Source organism: Mixophyes fleayi, chromosome 5 (assembly GCF_038048845.1).
Source record: "Mixophyes fleayi isolate aMixFle1 chromosome 5, aMixFle1.hap1, whole genome shotgun sequence".
Taxonomy (NCBI): Eukaryota; Metazoa; Chordata; class Amphibia; order Anura; family Limnodynastidae; genus Mixophyes; species Mixophyes fleayi.
This window is the reverse complement of record NC_134406.1, coordinates 214,110,376-214,129,261: the sequence shown is the minus strand read 5'-3', so window position 1 is coordinate 214,129,261 and position 18,886 is coordinate 214,110,376. Positions and strand designations below refer to the sequence as shown.

The window sequence follows — 18,886 nt, the reverse complement described above, 5'->3', positions numbered from 1 at the left end:
CCCAATGACCCTCAGGCAGATATACCAAGCCTAATGCCCTCCAGATCTTTGTCTGTGGTCTGGCTCTCTTAAACCCTTGCATGGCATATAATTCCTCATTGTTCTCATTTTTCCAGAAATGAAATCCGCAAACTATTCAGTAGGCTGAGCGGTGGGCTTTTTGGGCTGACAAATACTTCTGCACAGAAAACTACACAAACACTGTGATGAGACTTGCTGTTTCGTTTCTGGCAACAGGCTCTGAGAAAGTACTGTATTTCCGAAGATTCGTCTCTCTGAGAGATCACGTTCTGGTATCAGGAAGGAGATGTATCTCATATGTGGGAAGTTTGATATTTAATAGTAATTCCTTGACCACAAATGTTTATTAATTGCACCCTTGATAAATATGTTTTGGTTGCATTTACACCTACATTCCTGAGAGGGTAATCATAGTTCACTGCAGTCAGGGTAGAAGAAAGGTTTTAAACATTTCTTTTTGTCCTTATGGTTTTAATGCTTAAATTTACAGCGTTATCAGTCTTTCAAATTTAAAAAGATCACATATGTACTAAAGATACATTCGGGATTACAGCTGTATTTGTAGGTAAATTAATGGACTTGCACTAACTTTAAAAGTTATTAAAATAAAGTTTATGTTTCTCTGTATAACGGACGTAAAATACAAATACAATAACCCCTTTATAAAACAAGAGAAAATCTCTAACAAAAACAATATGACACGACAACCTTATCAAGAAAAAATAACGTTATTCCCCAGAAACGAGCGCTTTCCAAACCTCGTTTGATCGTGAAGGGAGAAACCAAGTAGTAACGCTGACTTGATCAGCAATATAACTAGCAACACCACACTGTCTGCAGCTGATCACAAGCTACAACTATCACAAACATTGCTACCACGTGATAACCGACATCACGGCGGCCATTTTTCGTAAGACCAAAGTCTTTTACTTCCGTAATGTGATCCCTAAAAACGAAGACAAATAGTCACAATCATGTAACCATTCAGTTCAAACTTCTTTCTCTTCACTTGGGACTAGTCCATAGTGCACGTAATGCAGGGGAGCTCTATTATTCCCCCATAATGTACTCCTGTGTATACTATTGTATCATATAACTCTCACTGACAACGCATGTCAATGTTAACGATTAAGAACCAGATAATGCTTATAAAATAGTGATTTTAATAACAAATGGCTTTGTTCTAAATATATCGCCTGCGTGATTTTAGGTAGCAAAGGTTCTCAGAGAGGAAGCTGAGCGAAGATGACATATTGCAGTGCGATCTGTTAGTGATAAACCCGGTTATAAATACATTATTACCATAATACGTATATCGTGTTAATGATAAATATGACACCAAGTGATATATCTTATTTATTACAATATATTTTATTTATTACGCGCCCCCTATGTCGGAACGTACCAAGTCTTTACGCGTTGCTCATGGCACAAAGGATTATGGGATCCCCTCACAGCGAGACTCCCCATTTGTCGTCAGAGGGGTGTTTGATTTGTTTCTGAGAGATTAATTATTGTTCTGGGTGATAATTTACCTGTTCAGTTGTATCGGGCTCTTAAGTATTTAGAATTGTATGTGCTATTCGCTGAAGCTCTGTGTATTTTGTTTCTGTAGATGAGACAGGTTTAAAGGGTCTCACTGGACCCCCCTGACATAGTAGCAGTTGGTCCGGTCCGGGTCTCTGGCTGTGTCTACGCGCGGTGAAGGTGCTCTATTCCAGTCGTTTCACATCCAGGGAGGTCTTCGGTTTCAAACTGTTATTTGCTCGGTCTTTCTCCCGCCTGCGTTTTACCCCCGCTCTCCAGCGACATGTCCGTGGCCTTTGCAGCTCCCAGGCAGCGGGGAAAAGGCGAGATTACTCCCGCCGCTATACAGAAGGTAACAAAAGAAACATGGTTACTGCCATCAAATGATGGTGTCCTTCTCCTCTGCCTTCTTGTTAGCCTAACTTGACCTATTTTTTCCGTGATTATATCCAACATCTGTTCCATTTACGTGCAAATCCATGTGTGTATATATTATTAGAAATATTTTTTAATTTGGTACGACTGTCACTGAGCTTGTGTGTGTGATTGTGAGATTGCAGCTTAACCATGTTAATATGGTAGTGTTTGACATGTGTTTATTTTGGAATGGATGATGCTTGTCCGTACGTCTGCTTTGCCTTAGCGTCCTATCCGTCAGCAGGTGACTGTGTGCATTGCGTTGGGTTAGTATCCTATCCGTGAGCAGGGGCCTCTGTGCGTTGGGTTAGCATCCTATCCGTGAGCAGGGGCCTCTGTGCATTGGGTTAGCATCCTATCCGTGAACGGGGGCCTCTGTGCGTTGGGTTAGCATCCTATCCGTGAACGGGGGCCTCTGTGCGTTGGGTTAGCATCCTATCCGTGAGCAGGGGCCTCTGTGCATTGGGTTAGCATCCTATCCGTGAGCGGGGGCCTCTGTGCGTTGGGTTAGCATCCTATCCGTGAGCGGGGGCCTCTGTGCGTTGGGTTAGCATCCTATCCGTGAGCGGGGGCCTCTGTGCGTTGGGTTAGCATCCTATCCGTGAGCGGGGGCCTCTGTGCGTTGGGTTAGCATCCTATCCGTGAGCGGGGGCCTCTGTGCGTTGGGTTAGCATCCTATCCGTGAGCGGGGGCCTCTGTGCGTTGGGTTAGCATCCTATCCGTGAGCGGGGGCCTCTGTGCGTTGGGTTAGCATCCTATCCGTGAGCGGGGGCCTCTGTGCGTTGGGTTAGCATCCTATCCGTGAGCGGGGGCCTCTGTGCGTTGGGTTAGCATCCTATCCGTGAGCGGGGGCCTCTGTGCGTTGGGTTAGCATCCTATCCGTGAGCGGGGGCCTCTGTGCGTTGGGTTAGCATCCTATCCGTGAGCCTGGGCCTCTGTGCGTTAGGTTAGCATCCTATCCGTGAGCCGGGGCCTCTGTGCGTTGGGTTAGCATCCTATCCGTGAGCCGGGGCCTCTGTGCGTTGAGTTAGCATCCTATCCGTGAGCCGGGGCCTCTGTGCGTTGAGTTAGCATCCTATCCGTGAGCGGGGGCCTCTGCGTTGGGTAAGCATCCTATACATTTGGTATGGCTGGTACTTCTTGGCTTGGCTTGTCTTGTCTTGTAAGCAGCACTGCACCTTATCTTTGAAAAAACAGCTCATGACGATATACCCTTTGCACAAAATAGCAGTTAAGTCATTAGACAGCCACCTTGTCATGATAGGTTGACAGCACCCTTTCGTTGATGGCTTATCTGTGACACTATGTGCAATTAATATTGAAAGTGTCAATATAAAAAAAGGATGATTTATCTCAGCAGTACAAATAGTTATAGATTAAGGAGGCTAAAGGATTAAAAACAATAAATTGCAATGTGTTAATTTTCCCTATATTGGAAATTAAAGACACACTATAGAACATTGGTTGAGTATGTAATTTGATTTTTAACTAATGTAATAGCTTTTAATGGAATATCCATTGCATCTTAGCCTGGTGGTGGTGAGTACAACTTCCACCGTAGTAATTTTTCAGGTTTAGTTCATGGAAGTTAATAAATGGTCAGTATTGTTCTGATGTTCCAGATTCCACAATTTTCTGAACTTCAAAGCAAAAAGAAATTACAGTACTGTAACTGATCAAAAAACTTGATTGTGGAAATTCTACTGGTTGGACTACCTCTCTGCACCCACTTCAATCTATAGAAAATGCTTCCTTCAGACCGATAAACTACACACATTGGCCCTCTTCTGCTGCTCTAACTTGCACTATTGTTCCCAAATCAAATTCCATATCCTTAAGTTTTGATCTCCTTCTGCCTAGCATTTTTGTTTTGCTACTAGTTTATCAGCTAACCTGTTTCATGCAGTTATTCTCTGTACTCTGTCTCCCAGTTGTGGCCAGTGCTTTCTCCAGGGTAGCCACAGAAGACAATGGGCAACTGCTGAGTACTTGTTTGCCTTTCTGAAGGAATCAAGGTGCTTGTTAAATGCAAAAATTCCATTAAGGTATCTCTCTAGCTCAGGGCATTGCAGTCTAGTCTGGCGGTTCCCAAAGTGTCCGCCGCGGCTCCCAGGGGTGCCGCGGCGCTGTCACTGGGGTGCCGCGAGCCAGACATAAAAAAAAAAGAGAAGACAGAAACTTACCAATCAGCGCGGCGCCGGGACCCAGCAGCCTCCTCTCTCCCGTGACGTCTATATTCAGTGACAGCTGCGGGAGAGAGGAGGCTGCTGGGTCCTGGCGCCGCGCTGATTGGTAAGTTTCTGTCTTCTCTTTTTTTTTTTTTTTTTTTTATGTCTGGCGTGGGGCAGAGTAAAAAGGATGGTGGCAGCGGAGGGGGACAGTGTGGCAGCGGATGGGGCAGCGTTGCAGAGGGGACAGCGTGACAGAGGGCAGAGGAGGGGGACAGGGGGCAGCGTGAGAGAGGGCAGAGGAGGGGGCAGAGTGCCTGGATGCAGAGGGGCATTTTTGCATACAACTAAATAGGTATTTTTGTCGTGACCTAAATACTTATTACAATTTTTTGACCCAACTACTTCTAAAACAGGACTGCTCAGTAATTATTTTGGAGGGGTGCCTTAAAAAAGTGGAGACTCTAAGGGTGCCGTGAACTGCAAAAGTTTGGGAACCACTGGTCTAGTCTAATAGTAGTTGTGCCTTGTGTACATAATTTCTCCCGTTTGCTTAGACTGTAAGCTTCATTGGGGCAGATGCCTATATAATGTTTATCATCAAGTTTTCTTTCATATATGTCATGCTCCTATCAGAATGACAGTGCTGTTGGTACAATATAAATAAATTGTAATACTTTAAATATTGTTGAAGGGGAAACATACCTTTTATGTAGAACAGGTTTTGTTTTCATTATCTGTTTAGTAAAGCATATACAAGCATGTGTAAAAGTACACCTCTTTCAAATCCATTTTTTTAAACATCTCTGCACATATTTGGCAATCATCTAGACCTCACCAAGTCCTAAAATTTCAACACAAGATTAGCCAATGTGAAGCAATGTGTAGTGGTGGTAGAGTACATTAAATAGTCTGAAGTAATTGAAACTCAAAGAAAACACTCTTACATCAAATTTCAACAATTGTGATGCACTCCTTACAATACTATTTCAGCTCATTGATGCTTGAAGGCAATTCATTTATACACAGCTCTCAAGGTCCACAGCAGCATCTCAGTTAGGTTGAGATCTGGACTTTTGCTTGGCTGTTGTAAAACATTGATTGTTTTCATTTTCAGCCATTCAGTTGTAGATTTGCTGATGTGCTTAGAATTATTGCCTGGTGGAATGATCCAGTTATGGCCTAGCTTCAGTTGTTCCACAGATAGCCTTACAGTTTCCATTAGAATACTCTGGTATAAAGAGCAATTAACGGTGAACTCGATGATTGTGAGGCATGGAAGTCATGTGGCTACAAAACAACCCCAAGGGGGTATTTACGAAACTGCAGGTTTGAAAAAGTGTAGATGTTGGTTATAGGAACCAATCAGATTCTATCTTTCATTTTGTACAATGCACTAAATAAATGATAACTAGAATCCGTTTGCTATAGGCAACATTTTCACTTTTTCAAACCCGCACTTCAGAAAATGTAGCCCTGAATCTTCAATCCTCCACCACCATGCTTCACAGTTCATATGAGGATGATATGGTGATATGTGTTTGGTTTTCGCCAAACATTGGTTCAAACCTAAGCTATACAATGATTTTTTTTATCATCATTGTATAATCAGCTAGTCTGTTTTTGTGATCCATTTTTTTTTTTTATTTTTTTTAATGTATCACATGATCTTCTCTCTAGGTGCATTTGCTAGTAGGAAAGACTTTCAGTTGTCTTCAGTGGTTGTCACTTGTAGATAAACTCTCAATGTATAATGATGGGTCTTAAAATTGTTTGTAAATGGCCTTAGAACTGCTGCTAGACTGAGTAGCAGTAGTTGCCACTTGGAGATCATTTTCTCCTTGGCATAGTGTTAACGCAAACCTGACTGTTCCAGACCGACTTGCCAAAGTTTCTACTTTTATACAGAGGTGGTGGCACTTTCAGATGAACAAATGATGTGAGCTTGAATAGCAACTCTTGATGCAAATGATTTTCTTTGATATAGAAGCAGGGTGTACTTACATTTTCCAAACTGGACACTCGTATAGATTTTTCTGCTTTAACACACATTTCTGTGCTGTGCATGTATACAACAAAAGTATGTATCACAATTTTTGCACCTCTTATAATTCCTTGTGATGTACAGTCATGGCCAAAAGTTTTGAGAATGACACAAATAATATTTTTCACAAAGTCTGCTGCCTCAGGTTTTTTTATGGCAATTTGCATATACTTCAGAATGTCATGAAGAGTGATCAGATGAATTGCAATTAATTCCAAAGTCCCTCTTTGCCATGACAATGAACTTTATCCCAAAAACAAAATTTCCACTGCATTTCAGCCCTGCCACAAAAGTACCAGCTGACATCAGGTCAGTGATTCTCTCGTTAATACAGGTGAGAGTGTTGACGATGACAAGGCTGGAGATTACTCTGTCATGCAGATTGAGTTAGAATGACAGACTGGAAGCTTTAAAAGGAGGATGGTGCTTGAAATCATTGTTCTTCCTCTTTTAATCATGGTTAGCTACAAGGAAACGTGCAGTCATCATTGCTTTGCACAAAAAGGGCTTCACAAGCAAGGATATTGCTGCTAGTACGATTGTATCTAAATCAACTATTTATTGGATCATTAAGAACTTCAAGGAAAGAGGTTCAATATTTGAAGACTTCAGGGCACCCAAGAACGTCCAGCAAGCGCCAGGACGTCTCCTAAAGTTGATTCAGCTGCAGGATCGGGACACCACCAGTGCAGAGCTTGGGTGTGCGTTCAACTGCACGCACAGTGAGGCGAAGACTTATGAATAATAGCCTGGTGTCAAGAAGGCCAGCAAAGAAGCCACGTCTCTCCATGAAAAACACCAGGGACAAACTTATATTCTGCAAAAAGTATTTTACTGCTGAGGACTGGGGTAAAGTCATTTTCTCTGATGAATCTCCTTTCAGATTGTTTGGGGCATATGGAAAAAACGCTTGTCTGGAGAAGGAAAGGTGAGCGCTACCATCAGTCCTGTGTCAAGCCAACAGTAAAGCATCCTGAGACCATTCATGTTTGGGTTTGCTTCTCAGCCAAGGGAGTGGGCTCACTGACATTTTTGCCTAAGAACACCGCCATGAATAAAGAATGAAAACATCCTCCAAGGGCAACTTTTCCCAACCATCCAGGAACAGTTTGGGAGCGAACAATGCCTTTTCCAGCATGATGGAGCACCTTGCCATAAGGCAAAAGTGATAACTAAGTGGCTCGGGGATCAAAACATCAAAATTTTGGATCCATGGCCAGGAAACTCCCCAGACCTTAGTCCCATTGAGAACTTGTGGTCAGTCATCAAGAGGCAGGTGGAAAAACAAAAACCCACAAATTCTGACAAATTCCAAGCATTGATTAGGCAAGAATGGGCGCCCATCAGTCAGTATGTGGCCCAGAAGTTGGCTGACAGCATGCCAGGGCGAATCGCAGAGGTCTTCAAAAAGACGGGTCAACACTGCAAATATTGACTCTTTGCATAAACTTAATGTAATTGTCAATTAAAGCCCTGGACACTTATGAAATGCTTGTAATTTTACTTCAGTGTAACATCTGACAAAAAGGTCTAAACACTGAGGCAGCAAACTTTGTGAAAACCAATACTTGTCATTCTCAAAACTCCATGACTGTATTTGTGTTTGTGCATACATACAATATAAAGTGTATACTCGCCCCTACTGTGTAGGCGTCTGTGATGTAAAGCCTGAAATCAAGATAAATCTTGTCAAACCTTTTCTCCACGTTTAATGTAGCCTTGCAACCAACAAAATACAAGTGAAAAGCAAAGAGAATTGATTGAGTAAAAGAAGTGAAAGTTAAAAAAAAAAAATCTTCTAGACCCTAGTTGCATACCGTTAAACTAATATTTTGTGGAAGCACCCTTTGCTTTTATTATGGCACCAAATCTTTTTTTGAATAGTTCTATATCAACTTCACACACCTGGTGGTATATTTACTAAACTGCGGGTTTGAAAAAGTCTACATGTTGCCTATAACAAATTATCAGGTTCTAGTTGTCATTTTGTAGAATGCAATAAATGAAAGCTAGAATCTTGTTGCTATAGGCAACATCTCCACTTTTTCAAACCACCAGTTTAGTAAATATACCCTCTGGACTTGGCAGTTCTATCCCACTGTTCCCTGATACAGTTCAAGATAAATCAGATCTTCCTTTTCTGAAGCCATTCTTTGGTTGCCTTAGGGGTGTGTGTGTTTTGGATCAAAGGTGAAATTCTACTTCGTCTTCTGCTCTTTGACAGAGGTCTTCAGTTTTGTTGAAAAATTCTGAAGTGTTCCATCTCGTTTTCATGCTTTTATATCGCAAACGCCTGGAAATGGAGTGTATAGACTCTATATCTACTATGTGTTTTATATACACCAGTCATCCACAACTTTAAAACCATGTGCTTAATATTGTATAGTTCCCCACCTACCATCAAAACAGCTCTGATCCGTCCATGCATGGACCTTACAAGACCTCTGAAGTTTTGTGTGGTATCTGACACCATGACGTTAGCAGCAGATCCTGTAAGTTGCGAGGTGAGGCCTCCATGGCTTTTCCAGCACATCCCACAGATGCTTGATCGTATTGAGATTTCGGGAATGTGGAGGCCAAGTCAACACCTGGAACTTTGTCATGTTTCTAAAATCATTCCTAAACAATTTTTGCAGTGTGGCAGGGCGCATAATCCTGCCGAAAGATGCCACTGCCATCAGGGAGTACCGTTGTCATTAAAGGGTGTACTTGGTTTGCAACAATGTTTAGGTGGGTGGTATGTGTCAAAGCAACATCCAGATCTATGCCAGGACCCAAGGTTTCCCAACAGAACATTGCCCAGAGCATCACACTGCCTCTGCTGCCTTGCATTCTTCCCATAGTGCATCCTGGTGCCATCTCTTCCCCAGGTAAATGACTCGCATGCACCCGACGTTCTACATGATGTAAAATAAAACGTGATTCATTAGACCAGGCCACCATCTTCCATTGTTCCATGGTCCACTTCTGGTGCCCACGTGTCCATTGTAGGCACTTTTGGCGGTGTACAGCGGTCCGCATAGGCATTCTGACTGGTCTGCTGCTGCGCAGCCCCATACATGTGAAGCTGCGTTGCACTGTGTGTTCTGACACCTTTCTATCATAGCCAGTATTAATATTTTCAGCAGTTTGTTCTACAATAGTTCTTCTGTGAGATTGGGCTAGACAGGCTAGCCTTCACTCCCCAGGAGCATCATTGAACCTTGGGTGCCCATGACTCATGCTGATTCACCAGTTTTTCCTTCAACCACTTTTGGTAGGTACTAACCACTGCATACCAGGAGCACCTCACAAGATCTTACTCTGACAAAGTAGTCTAGCCATCATAATTTGGCACTTGTTAAAGACTCTCAGATCCTTTCGCTTGCCCATTTTTCCTGCTTCGAACACTTCAAGAATTGACTGTTCACTTGCTTCCTAATATATTCCACCCATTGACAGGTGTCATTGTAACAAGATAATCAATGTTATTCACTTCACTTGTCAGTGGTTTTAATGTTGTGACTGATCAATATATAGATTTATTTTTATTCTTTTACTATAAAAAAGTAAAATGTCTACTCTGGGAGCTTTATCAAAGCATACCCCTGAAACTATTGTTTTTATTTTATTTTTTTATTCAAATGTTTGAACATTACAGGTGAGGTCCTCAAGATATTGACAATAAAGCCAATTTCTTTCAATACTATAAATAAGTTTAAATTAGAGTACTAATGGTTAACCAGCATCTGGCCGGTTACAGGGTTGTATATTCTAATTCACTATAAATACTAGATATAACAATCATCCCTCCAGAAGGAACAGTAATCAAGAGAATCTTTAAAGTCTAATCATCTATGCCAAGTTGTTGAACAGTATTCAAGTTGTCCATATCCCGATCCCACTGTGTGGCATATCCAGAGAGAGTGTTATAGAGGTTTTCAGCTAATATCTTATATGAAAATCATAGGCCTGTGCCTGTCCGCTTATGCATTTGGACACCGCTGCACAGATTTGGATGAAACCAATACGTGGTGTTCCATTTGGATCCTGGCCAGGTTTTGGTGGGGTTAGGGTCCTAGTTGTACCTTATGTTGGTGTACACTGGGCAGATCTTTGACCCAGGGAGCCTGTTCTGGACCTTATATTGGATGGATTTGGATGATATTTAATATAAAAACAAAAACGACTCTGGGTGGCCACCTAATGGGGGTGTTGGAAGAGCTGCTAATAATTTTTAAAAGGTGATAACTTAATAATTTGAATACTTAAACCCGTGCAATGCCTGGTACTTCAGCTAGTGTTTTTTTGCGTTCATAAGTTCTGTGAGTGCTGGTCTGTATCTCTAAATGCGTGACAACCCCAACTTGCAATGTCGCCTAAAAATGTAACCATGGTGTCTAACTCCTGGGAAACCTGTGTGAATCAGGACATGAGTTCAATTCCCAACCATGGCCTTATCTGTGAGGAGTTTGTGTGTTCTCCCCGTGTTTGCGTGGGTTTCTTCTGAGTGCTCGGGCTTCCTCCCACACTCCAAAAATCTACTGGTAGGTTAACTGGCTGCTAACAAATTGACCCTAGTCAATTGTGTGTGTTAGGAAATTTAAAAAAGACAAGAACTGATGTGAGTGTGTTCTCTGTACAGCACTGCAGAATTAGTGGTGCTATATAAATAGATGGTGAGTGTGGTTTGTTGTATGTCTGTGGAAAGAGCAAATTTGCAGATTACAAATTGATCGAGGAGTCTTAGGCTCAGTGGTGGCACATCAGTACTTAAAGGGAAACTGATGTATTATCACTTCCCATCGGAGTAAATGCAGAGTAGCAGTAGTGCGGTTCTGAGAGGGGAGGGAGTTAAATATAGGATGATTGGTTCGTGTGGGAGGGGTTAATAATGATGCAGAGGTTATTAAAGGAAGTTTGGGGTTGATGACTAAGTAGATAAGTTAATTAGGATTATAATGGTGGGGCAGGATGGCGATAGTGATGAAGAGGATATGTTGATGGGTATTAGGGGGGCCATAATACTGATGAAGATGGTGAATGGGTTTGTGTGGCGAAGGAACTAAGAATAGGCTTGAGGAGGGATAGAGGTGTGATATGAAAGATGGGATTGAGAATGGTTATGATGTGGATTGAAAAGTAATATATAAGAGGAGGGCTATATATGGTCAGCTATTGGCGAATACCATGAGTGTTTTTAAAAGTTGCGTGTCTTCTAGCTGCTACAAATTCTGTTGAGCCCTACTTTACTATACACCCAGTATTTTTCTGCTATCCTGTACATTTTTAAGGGTATTTTATGCCATTGCTTAAGTTAGGAGTTTTTGTCAATTTCTACTTTTTGCACCATTTGCTTTCGGTTAGAATACTTTTGTTTGTTTTACAGATGTTGGATGAAAATAACCATCTCATTCAGTGTATCATGGATTATCAAAACAAAGGGAAGACATCTGAATGTTCGCAGTGAGTAATAAAACAAAACAAAATTTTTTTTCTTGCTGTACTGCATCTATTTTTATTGGTGGGTATGTGTGTGTGTATATATATATATATATATATATATATATATATATATATATATATATAATGTTAACCCGTGCATGATACTCATGCATTCTAGTCAAATCAAGCTACTTAAGGTGTTAAAAAGGTTCTTGTCATGCATTTGGGCCATAGCCCAGGTCTCCTCAGCGGAAGAGCGTTACTTCCCAACGTAAGCGCCCTCTTTTAACGTGGTTTTGTCCACATGTCACCACCTCATCATTCTTCTCCATCACCTCATCCTTCATTTTTATCACCACATCTATCCAGATGTCTATCCAGACACAGGGATCTCTCTCAGCGGTCCTGAGTATCACACTCCTCTCACTCTGTCACCCCTGGCAACCACCAACCACTCCCCACTGTCACTTCTCCTTCAAGAAATATAAATTATATATATATATATATATATATATATATATATATATATATATATATATATATTTTTTTTTTTTTTTAAATATTTATAAACACTTTTAACAATTAACAAATTAAATTAACAAAGTAAAAACATCTTAGTATACCAAATTTCAGCCCTTTTCTGAATTTTTTTTTTCCACACACACTAAGAATTTAGTAGGTCAGTGTATAACTCCGCCCAGCAGGTGGCGCTGCAGCTTGGTTTTATTTTTTCCACACAGACAGACTAACACACGCCACTAGACATTTATTTATATTATAGATATTTTTACATATTTTACTGAATTTATTTGAAACTGATATTTATGTATACATGCTAAATAAAATAAAGAGATAAGCCTTCTATTTAAAAAATTAATACTTGAGAAAAATAGTGGTACACTACATTGTACATACCCACTACATTGCTGGCTGAAATGTACTTGTCACATAGGAAATAATAAAGCACAATAGTGCATTAAACATACTTTGTAGATGTAATTTTCTTGGCTTCAAAATGTTTTTTTTTTGTTCTTTTTTTTTAAATCTTCCTCTGTCTGTGCTGCTATGTTGTCTCATGATTACATTGCTTCTGAGAGTCTAGGCATGGACTAACAAGTAGAGTCTACTGGTATACAGACCTGGGCTTTTGGTGACTGTATAGTAATGCATGTTATTTATTTCACTGCTGTGATTTAGCTTGACTTTAATGAACCGCACTCTAAAAATGGCTTGCGCTGTATTATTAAAAGTCAAAGGTCAAAAGTGCAGCTAGTAAAGTTTAAGGGGCATATTCAGGTAGGTGCGGCGATCACGATTTTGCGGCTGCACACTTCCAGTTAGCGCTGCAGGTTTCCGTGCGCACCCCATAGGATTGCAAAGGGAAATACGTGATGTTGCGGTACTGTACTGGCACTTGCGCGTGTCACGATCGCCGGACCTAATTGAATATGCCCCTAATAGTTTAATTTCTAAAGAACGAGTTGAGTTTTACTTTATGTAGAATAAGCCGATTTCTCTAATGGTTTGTTGAAATTGGATGGTTATTGTCAACCAACATTTTTACTTTTTATTTTTTTTCTAAATAGGTATCAACAAATGTTACACACAAATCTGGTTTACTTGGCTACCATAGCAGACTCCAATCAAAATATGCAACCTTTACTACCAGCAGTAAGTAGACCTAAACTACTGTTAAACTAACCTGGTTTGTGGCTCTCAACAGGAGTATGTGAATGTGGTCAAATAGTTGCACTACTTGTTATCCAGCCAAGAGATCCAGAAAACATGCTGATTAGTTTCATTTTGGTATCTCTTGGTGTGAGCTACCTAACAAGAGCAAAGAAAATTCCATGGTGGTATATGCTTAATTGAAATGTTTAAAAAGCGTCTGATGTCAGTAATGCAAAATGTTTGTTGTTCAATGTTTAGGACTGATTTTTATGAAAACGTCAGAGTAAAATGAGCGCTTCTAAATAAATCAGATTATGCAAGATGGTGCAGTTCACATCCTTCCTAACCATTGCTTTCCCATTTCCCACTGCTGATGACCAATTATAAACCAGCAGTGCAATCTTCACTGCATGTCCGTTGACTGCTATCAATGGTGACTTGTTCATCAGCATTAATATGGCGGCTCGGAGGGTGAAAACCTAGTAATACTGGAACTGCCAGACTTCTTGAACAAACATGTTGATGTCCTGACGCAAGCACATACTGTGGAATCGTTCCTATAGTGGAGCACCAAAAGCTAATACTTGCTGATGCTATCTGGTACTTAATCCTATTGTAGCTAAGTGGAGATTGACAAGCTATTGCCGGTGACACTTAAACAGTAAAAAATATATGTAATGTACATTTAGATGCTGCATTTTGGAGTCCTTTCAGGTTCAAATTTCATACCCCTAATCTAAAGATTTATGCCTTAATAATCTCCTTTAGTAATACATAAGACAAGTTTTTATAACAGGATGTTCTTACTATTTATCCAAGAATAATAAAAGCACTTGTCTGCTGATAAACTGATATGATGTCTGGAGCACGGCCGTTTGAGTATGTTAGCAATTCACAAAATGTGAAATGCTTTCATTCAACAGCTTATGTGAATAGATCAAATTTTTAAAACGCTGTGTGTTTGAGGTGGCACAAATGTAGATGGCCTGAATGCACCAAAATACACTTTTTTTTTTTTTTTTTTTTTTTTTTAATTGATTTTATTTATTTTTCCAAGTTTATAATTTAATACTTTTTTTCAAGGGACTTGTCCACCAACAGATAACCTGTCTATATATTGCCCTGCCCTTCATATCCTTAAATGCATGTAAGTAGAAATACGAGACCCATAACATTAGTCTTTGCATGTATACTTTATTAAAGTCCACACATGGCAGACTAGCAGGGATGACAGCTTATTATAAGTACAAGAAAAAGTTCTGCAAAACACACCACAGCATCAATTTTCCAGGCGTTTTGCGGAATTATCCACAAGATGGCACTCCAACATAAGAAAATAACTTGCACAAGACACTTTTACCATGTGTCCACCTAGGAGCTCTAGTCAGTGACAAGGGAATGCTTTGGTATTCGCCTTGATTCAACCAGTTGGACAATATTTGTAAACCACGTAAGCCCTCTGCCCAAGGGTTCCCTTCGCAGGTTCTCAAGCACTTGTTATTAACTTTGGTCATTGTTGCAGGAGACATGCTGGTCTACAGTGAGCTTGCACAGATGACTTACAGGGCGCTCCAGTCCTCAGGCCACTCTTTCTTTAGTAATTCATTCTGGCTCTATGGTTGACATGGAGATCAAGCAGACACTTGTACAATTAGCGTCTTAGTTGCAAGCTAGACAGCCAGAGATGTACCTCTAGTCTCTGCCCCAGAGAACAGACCATAGCACTAAGTCTCCTGGCTTATTTTAAACCATTTCCCTGTGTTAACAGGGACTCTTGTTCTCATGCCTTGAATCTAGCAATTTTTACAAAGGATATTGAGGGTTTCATGGGCGATTTCATTCTCTACTTTAGCCGAAATAGTGGTGGTAAATTGTTACAGGCGCTCCATCCTACATCAGATGAAAACACTCCCTAGAGAAAGATCCCCTAGAATACTGTTAATATAGAAGTGCTGTATCACCCCACCACCCCATATAGTCCGGTGAGGGACAATCCACCTTGTAAATAATTGCGCTCAAAATGTTCTGTTCTGAAGATCTTTCAGAATAAGTAATCTTCTGCTTCTCATTAGAGATCTAAGCATGGCCACCTATCTAGTGAGTAATTGTAGGTTTAGTCTAGTGCTCAAACACTGAATGTTGTGTCATTCTGGAAAATCTTATATTGGGGGTTTTGCGTCATCATCATCATTATTTATATAGCGCCACTAATTCCGCAGCGCTGTACAGAGCACTCACTCACATCAGTCCCTGCTTCATTGGAGCTTACAGTCTAAATTCCCTAACATACACACACACAGAGACTAAGGTCAATTTGTTAGCAGCCAATTAACCTTCCAGTATGTTTTTGGAGTGTGGGGGGAAACCGGAGCACCCGGAGGAAACAAACACGGGGAGAACATAGACGCCACACAGTTAAGGCCATGGTCGGGAATTGAACTCATGACCCCAGTGCTATAGGGCAGAAGTGCTAGCCACTTAGCCACCGTGCTGCCCATGCTGTCATACTGATTTAGCTCCTGAATACCATATAGTTGTTGGCGCTAACTTACTTGAGGGAGTTCGACAAGGGAGCATTCCCCTTTTAATGCAGTGTAATATATTGCAGATACATTCATTTTTGAATATTCAGCCACTAACCTTTTGTGAGAAAGTTAATTAAAATTTTTGTTTTAAACTAGTATTGGAGTGAATATAATGCAATAAAATGAATACTGAACATTACATGTATTGAATATTTATCAGCAAATGTAAATAATTTAACAGATGAGGCATAACTGGAGAAAATAATTAAGTATCTATGTGGCCAGTGAATGTAAGGAATACACAAGAGGGCAAAAGTTATGGGTCTAAGATTTGATGGAATCTGGTGTTACCGCCCCAGTTAATGGTACTGTAAACTTGATTGCACAAGAGCTTATATGTTAACTCACTGGTCACAATACTTTCAGCACCACCAGTTTGTAAACATGGTTCATTCTCTTGCCTTTTAAAGAGAATTTTACTTTATGATTTGCATTAATGAGTGTCTTCTACCTTCAGTTATTGGCTTGTCATCCTGCAGTTTTGTCTAAACCCATTGCCTTAACTATCTAGTTTCAGGGAAAGTTAAATTTTGTTACTCAAGGTACAACACAGTGCTACTTTGTCTACTGACTGAGATGCAATTGTATCAAGGCAGCAGATTTGTGTGTGTGTGTGTGTATATGTATATATATATATATATATATATATATATATATATATATATATATATATATATATATATATATATATATATATATATATATATATATATATATATATTATTCATTCTCTATCCTAGGTCAACAAAAGTAAACTATGGCTAAGGATATAATTACGTGGCTGGAAAGCACAGAAGAGGCTTAGAAATGGTTATTTAGCTGGTAAAAGTTACCAGAGAGCAGGTGCAAGGCAGTCAATTGAAAGTTCTGTAAAGGTAGAAAATCTTTTAGTACCTTCTTTATTGCAGTGCTGGGCCCTGGTTCTGTTACAGGAATGAATAACTCGGCCTGGTATTTCTAAATAAAAACTATAGAGGTCTCATCTGTAATTATTGAAACTTGTTTGCTGTGTAATAGCATGTGGACTGTTGTGTATTTCCTTAATCAAGCCAGCGTGTGTAGTAACGTAATGCATTTACTTTTTCATTTGTAATTTGTATTGAATTATCTTTTCAATCTGCTTTAGCTACCCACACCGACTATGCCTATGGGTCCGGCAGGGATGAATCCAAGTGGCCCTCCACAACCACCACGATCACACAACATGCCTTCAGAAGGGATGGTAGGAGGGGCTCCATCTGCACCACACATGCAAAACCAGATGAATGGCCAGATGCCTGGTAAGAATAATTTCTTCTCTAAGGTATTAACACCAAGGTTACTTAGCAACCGGCCGACGTGGAAGCTCTGGGGATGCTAGATTGTTGATGACAAAACTGCATTGAATACCCTGGAGTGTAAGCTCTCTTACAGTTTGTTAGCTACAGAGCTACGTGACCTGTATTCACTGTTTATCTTTCTGCCCTTGGGCTTTGATGTGGCTGACACACAGCATTGCTGTGATGAACAGAACGGTCTAAATTTAGTCTGTGAAACCACACAATACAGCTGGCTCTCAAAAGCTTTCTGTACAGATTGGCCATTGGCTCCACAAAAATAAATCCCTTTGAGAGCAGAGGTACGTTTTATTGCTGCTTCACCCTTTCACTGCTAGGTCATGATTTGATGTTTACCGTTTCATGTAATGAAGAATTGCACTCTTTACCTAGATGTTAATGCCTAAGAAGCTGGTTTTTCTTTATTTAATCTATTCTGAAGTATGGGAGAGTGTATTCCCCAATGTTTGTTAAGGTGGTAATTAAGACTATTTTAAGCCTTTGTAGAATGACAAAATGTTGTTGTGACAGTAAAGGTTTATTTTTCTCAGTATTAAAAACATAAACATAATCAATTGAGAGGATGAACAGCCTTTTATACTCTGATCATTAATACTTGGAACTATTTTTATTTTGGAGTTATAAATTTGCTATCCATTTTAAAAATGATTTCGATTTGTAGGGAAAAATAAATCTGACTTGCTATTGCATATGAGATTAGTCCCCTCAATATAACCTATTTTTACTTTTCTATTTATAATGCAAATAGATATTGCCTGCTTTTCTGTGTGTGTTCTAGGCGTTCTGTTTGTAATGGTTGGGGCAGATCTATATGGGAATCATGTAGGTTATCTGTTAAAATATTAGTCTAGCTTGTGATCCATCTAAATGTTCATGTAAAGAGTCTTATTTAATGTTTTGTTCTGTTTTCTTTAAGGACCAAACCATATGCCTATGCAAGGACCAGGACCTAATCAACATAACATGACAAATAGCTCAATGTCTATGCCTTCTAGTAATCATGGTTCCATGGGAGGATATAACCATTCTGTGCCATCTTCACAAAATATTCCAGTCCAGAATCAGATGACTATGAGTCAAGGCCAGTCAATGGGCACCTATGGCCCCAGGCCAAGCATGAATATGCAGCCAAATCAAGGTAAGCGTTTTTTCATATAAGCCGAAGCTGTATGCTGCAAATGGTCAAATGGGGACATCGAAGATGAGACAGAATTGATTGAAACAATGCAAATTAAAATAGTTGTTGTTTAGAGGGATGGGGGGTATAAAAGGTGTCAAACATAATTGCAGGTGCCCCAGGATGCTAATTAACATTGTGCCAGATTACTTTAAGCCCTTTTGGTGACTCCCAGAAGTGTCTGACACAAAAAGATGCCCTCTTGTTGCCGGCAGTCCGCTGCTGATCTTACTCGTTTCCCCCTACCACTTCTTGCCACCTACATTAGCGGCAGCAGAGGAAGGAATCCAGGTATCGCACACTATTCTACTACTTAGTGTCACTCATTGGCTATGAGCAAAATTCTGCTGCTATCAATGAATACAGGGGAGAGAGAGTTAAAGTATATGCTGACATTATCAGGCTAATGTAAACTATAGTTGCATTTCTGACAGCTGCAATGTAACAACATGCACAGATATATATCAGTGTGAGAGACTGATTTTCATTTGATTTTTTTTAAAGTGTACATTTTG

At 40.2% G+C, this 18,886-nt stretch overlaps 1 protein-coding gene across 7 annotated transcripts in view; it reads left to right on the top strand.

Moving 5' to 3' along the window:
- The window catches only part of SS18 (SS18 subunit of BAF chromatin remodeling complex), a 50,106-nt gene that overhangs the window by 21,213 nt on the left and 10,007 nt on the right, over positions 1-18,886 (top strand). For 5 of the 7 annotated variants that reach the window (XM_075213454.1, XM_075213453.1, XM_075213452.1 and 2 more), the window contains exons 1-5: positions 1,637-1,900; positions 11,546-11,622; positions 13,188-13,272; positions 16,984-17,137; positions 18,111-18,332. In XM_075213454.1, the coding sequence (XP_075069555.1) occupies positions 1,832-1,900; positions 11,546-11,622; positions 13,188-13,272; positions 16,984-17,137; positions 18,111-18,332 (607 nt within the window). In that variant the 5' untranslated portion in view covers positions 1,637-1,831. Of the gene's footprint in view, positions 1-1,419; positions 1,901-11,545; positions 11,623-13,187; positions 13,273-16,983; positions 17,138-18,110; positions 18,333-18,886 lie in introns of those variants that run through there. The other 2 variants (XM_075213448.1, XM_075213450.1) reach the window with 2 other exon arrangements.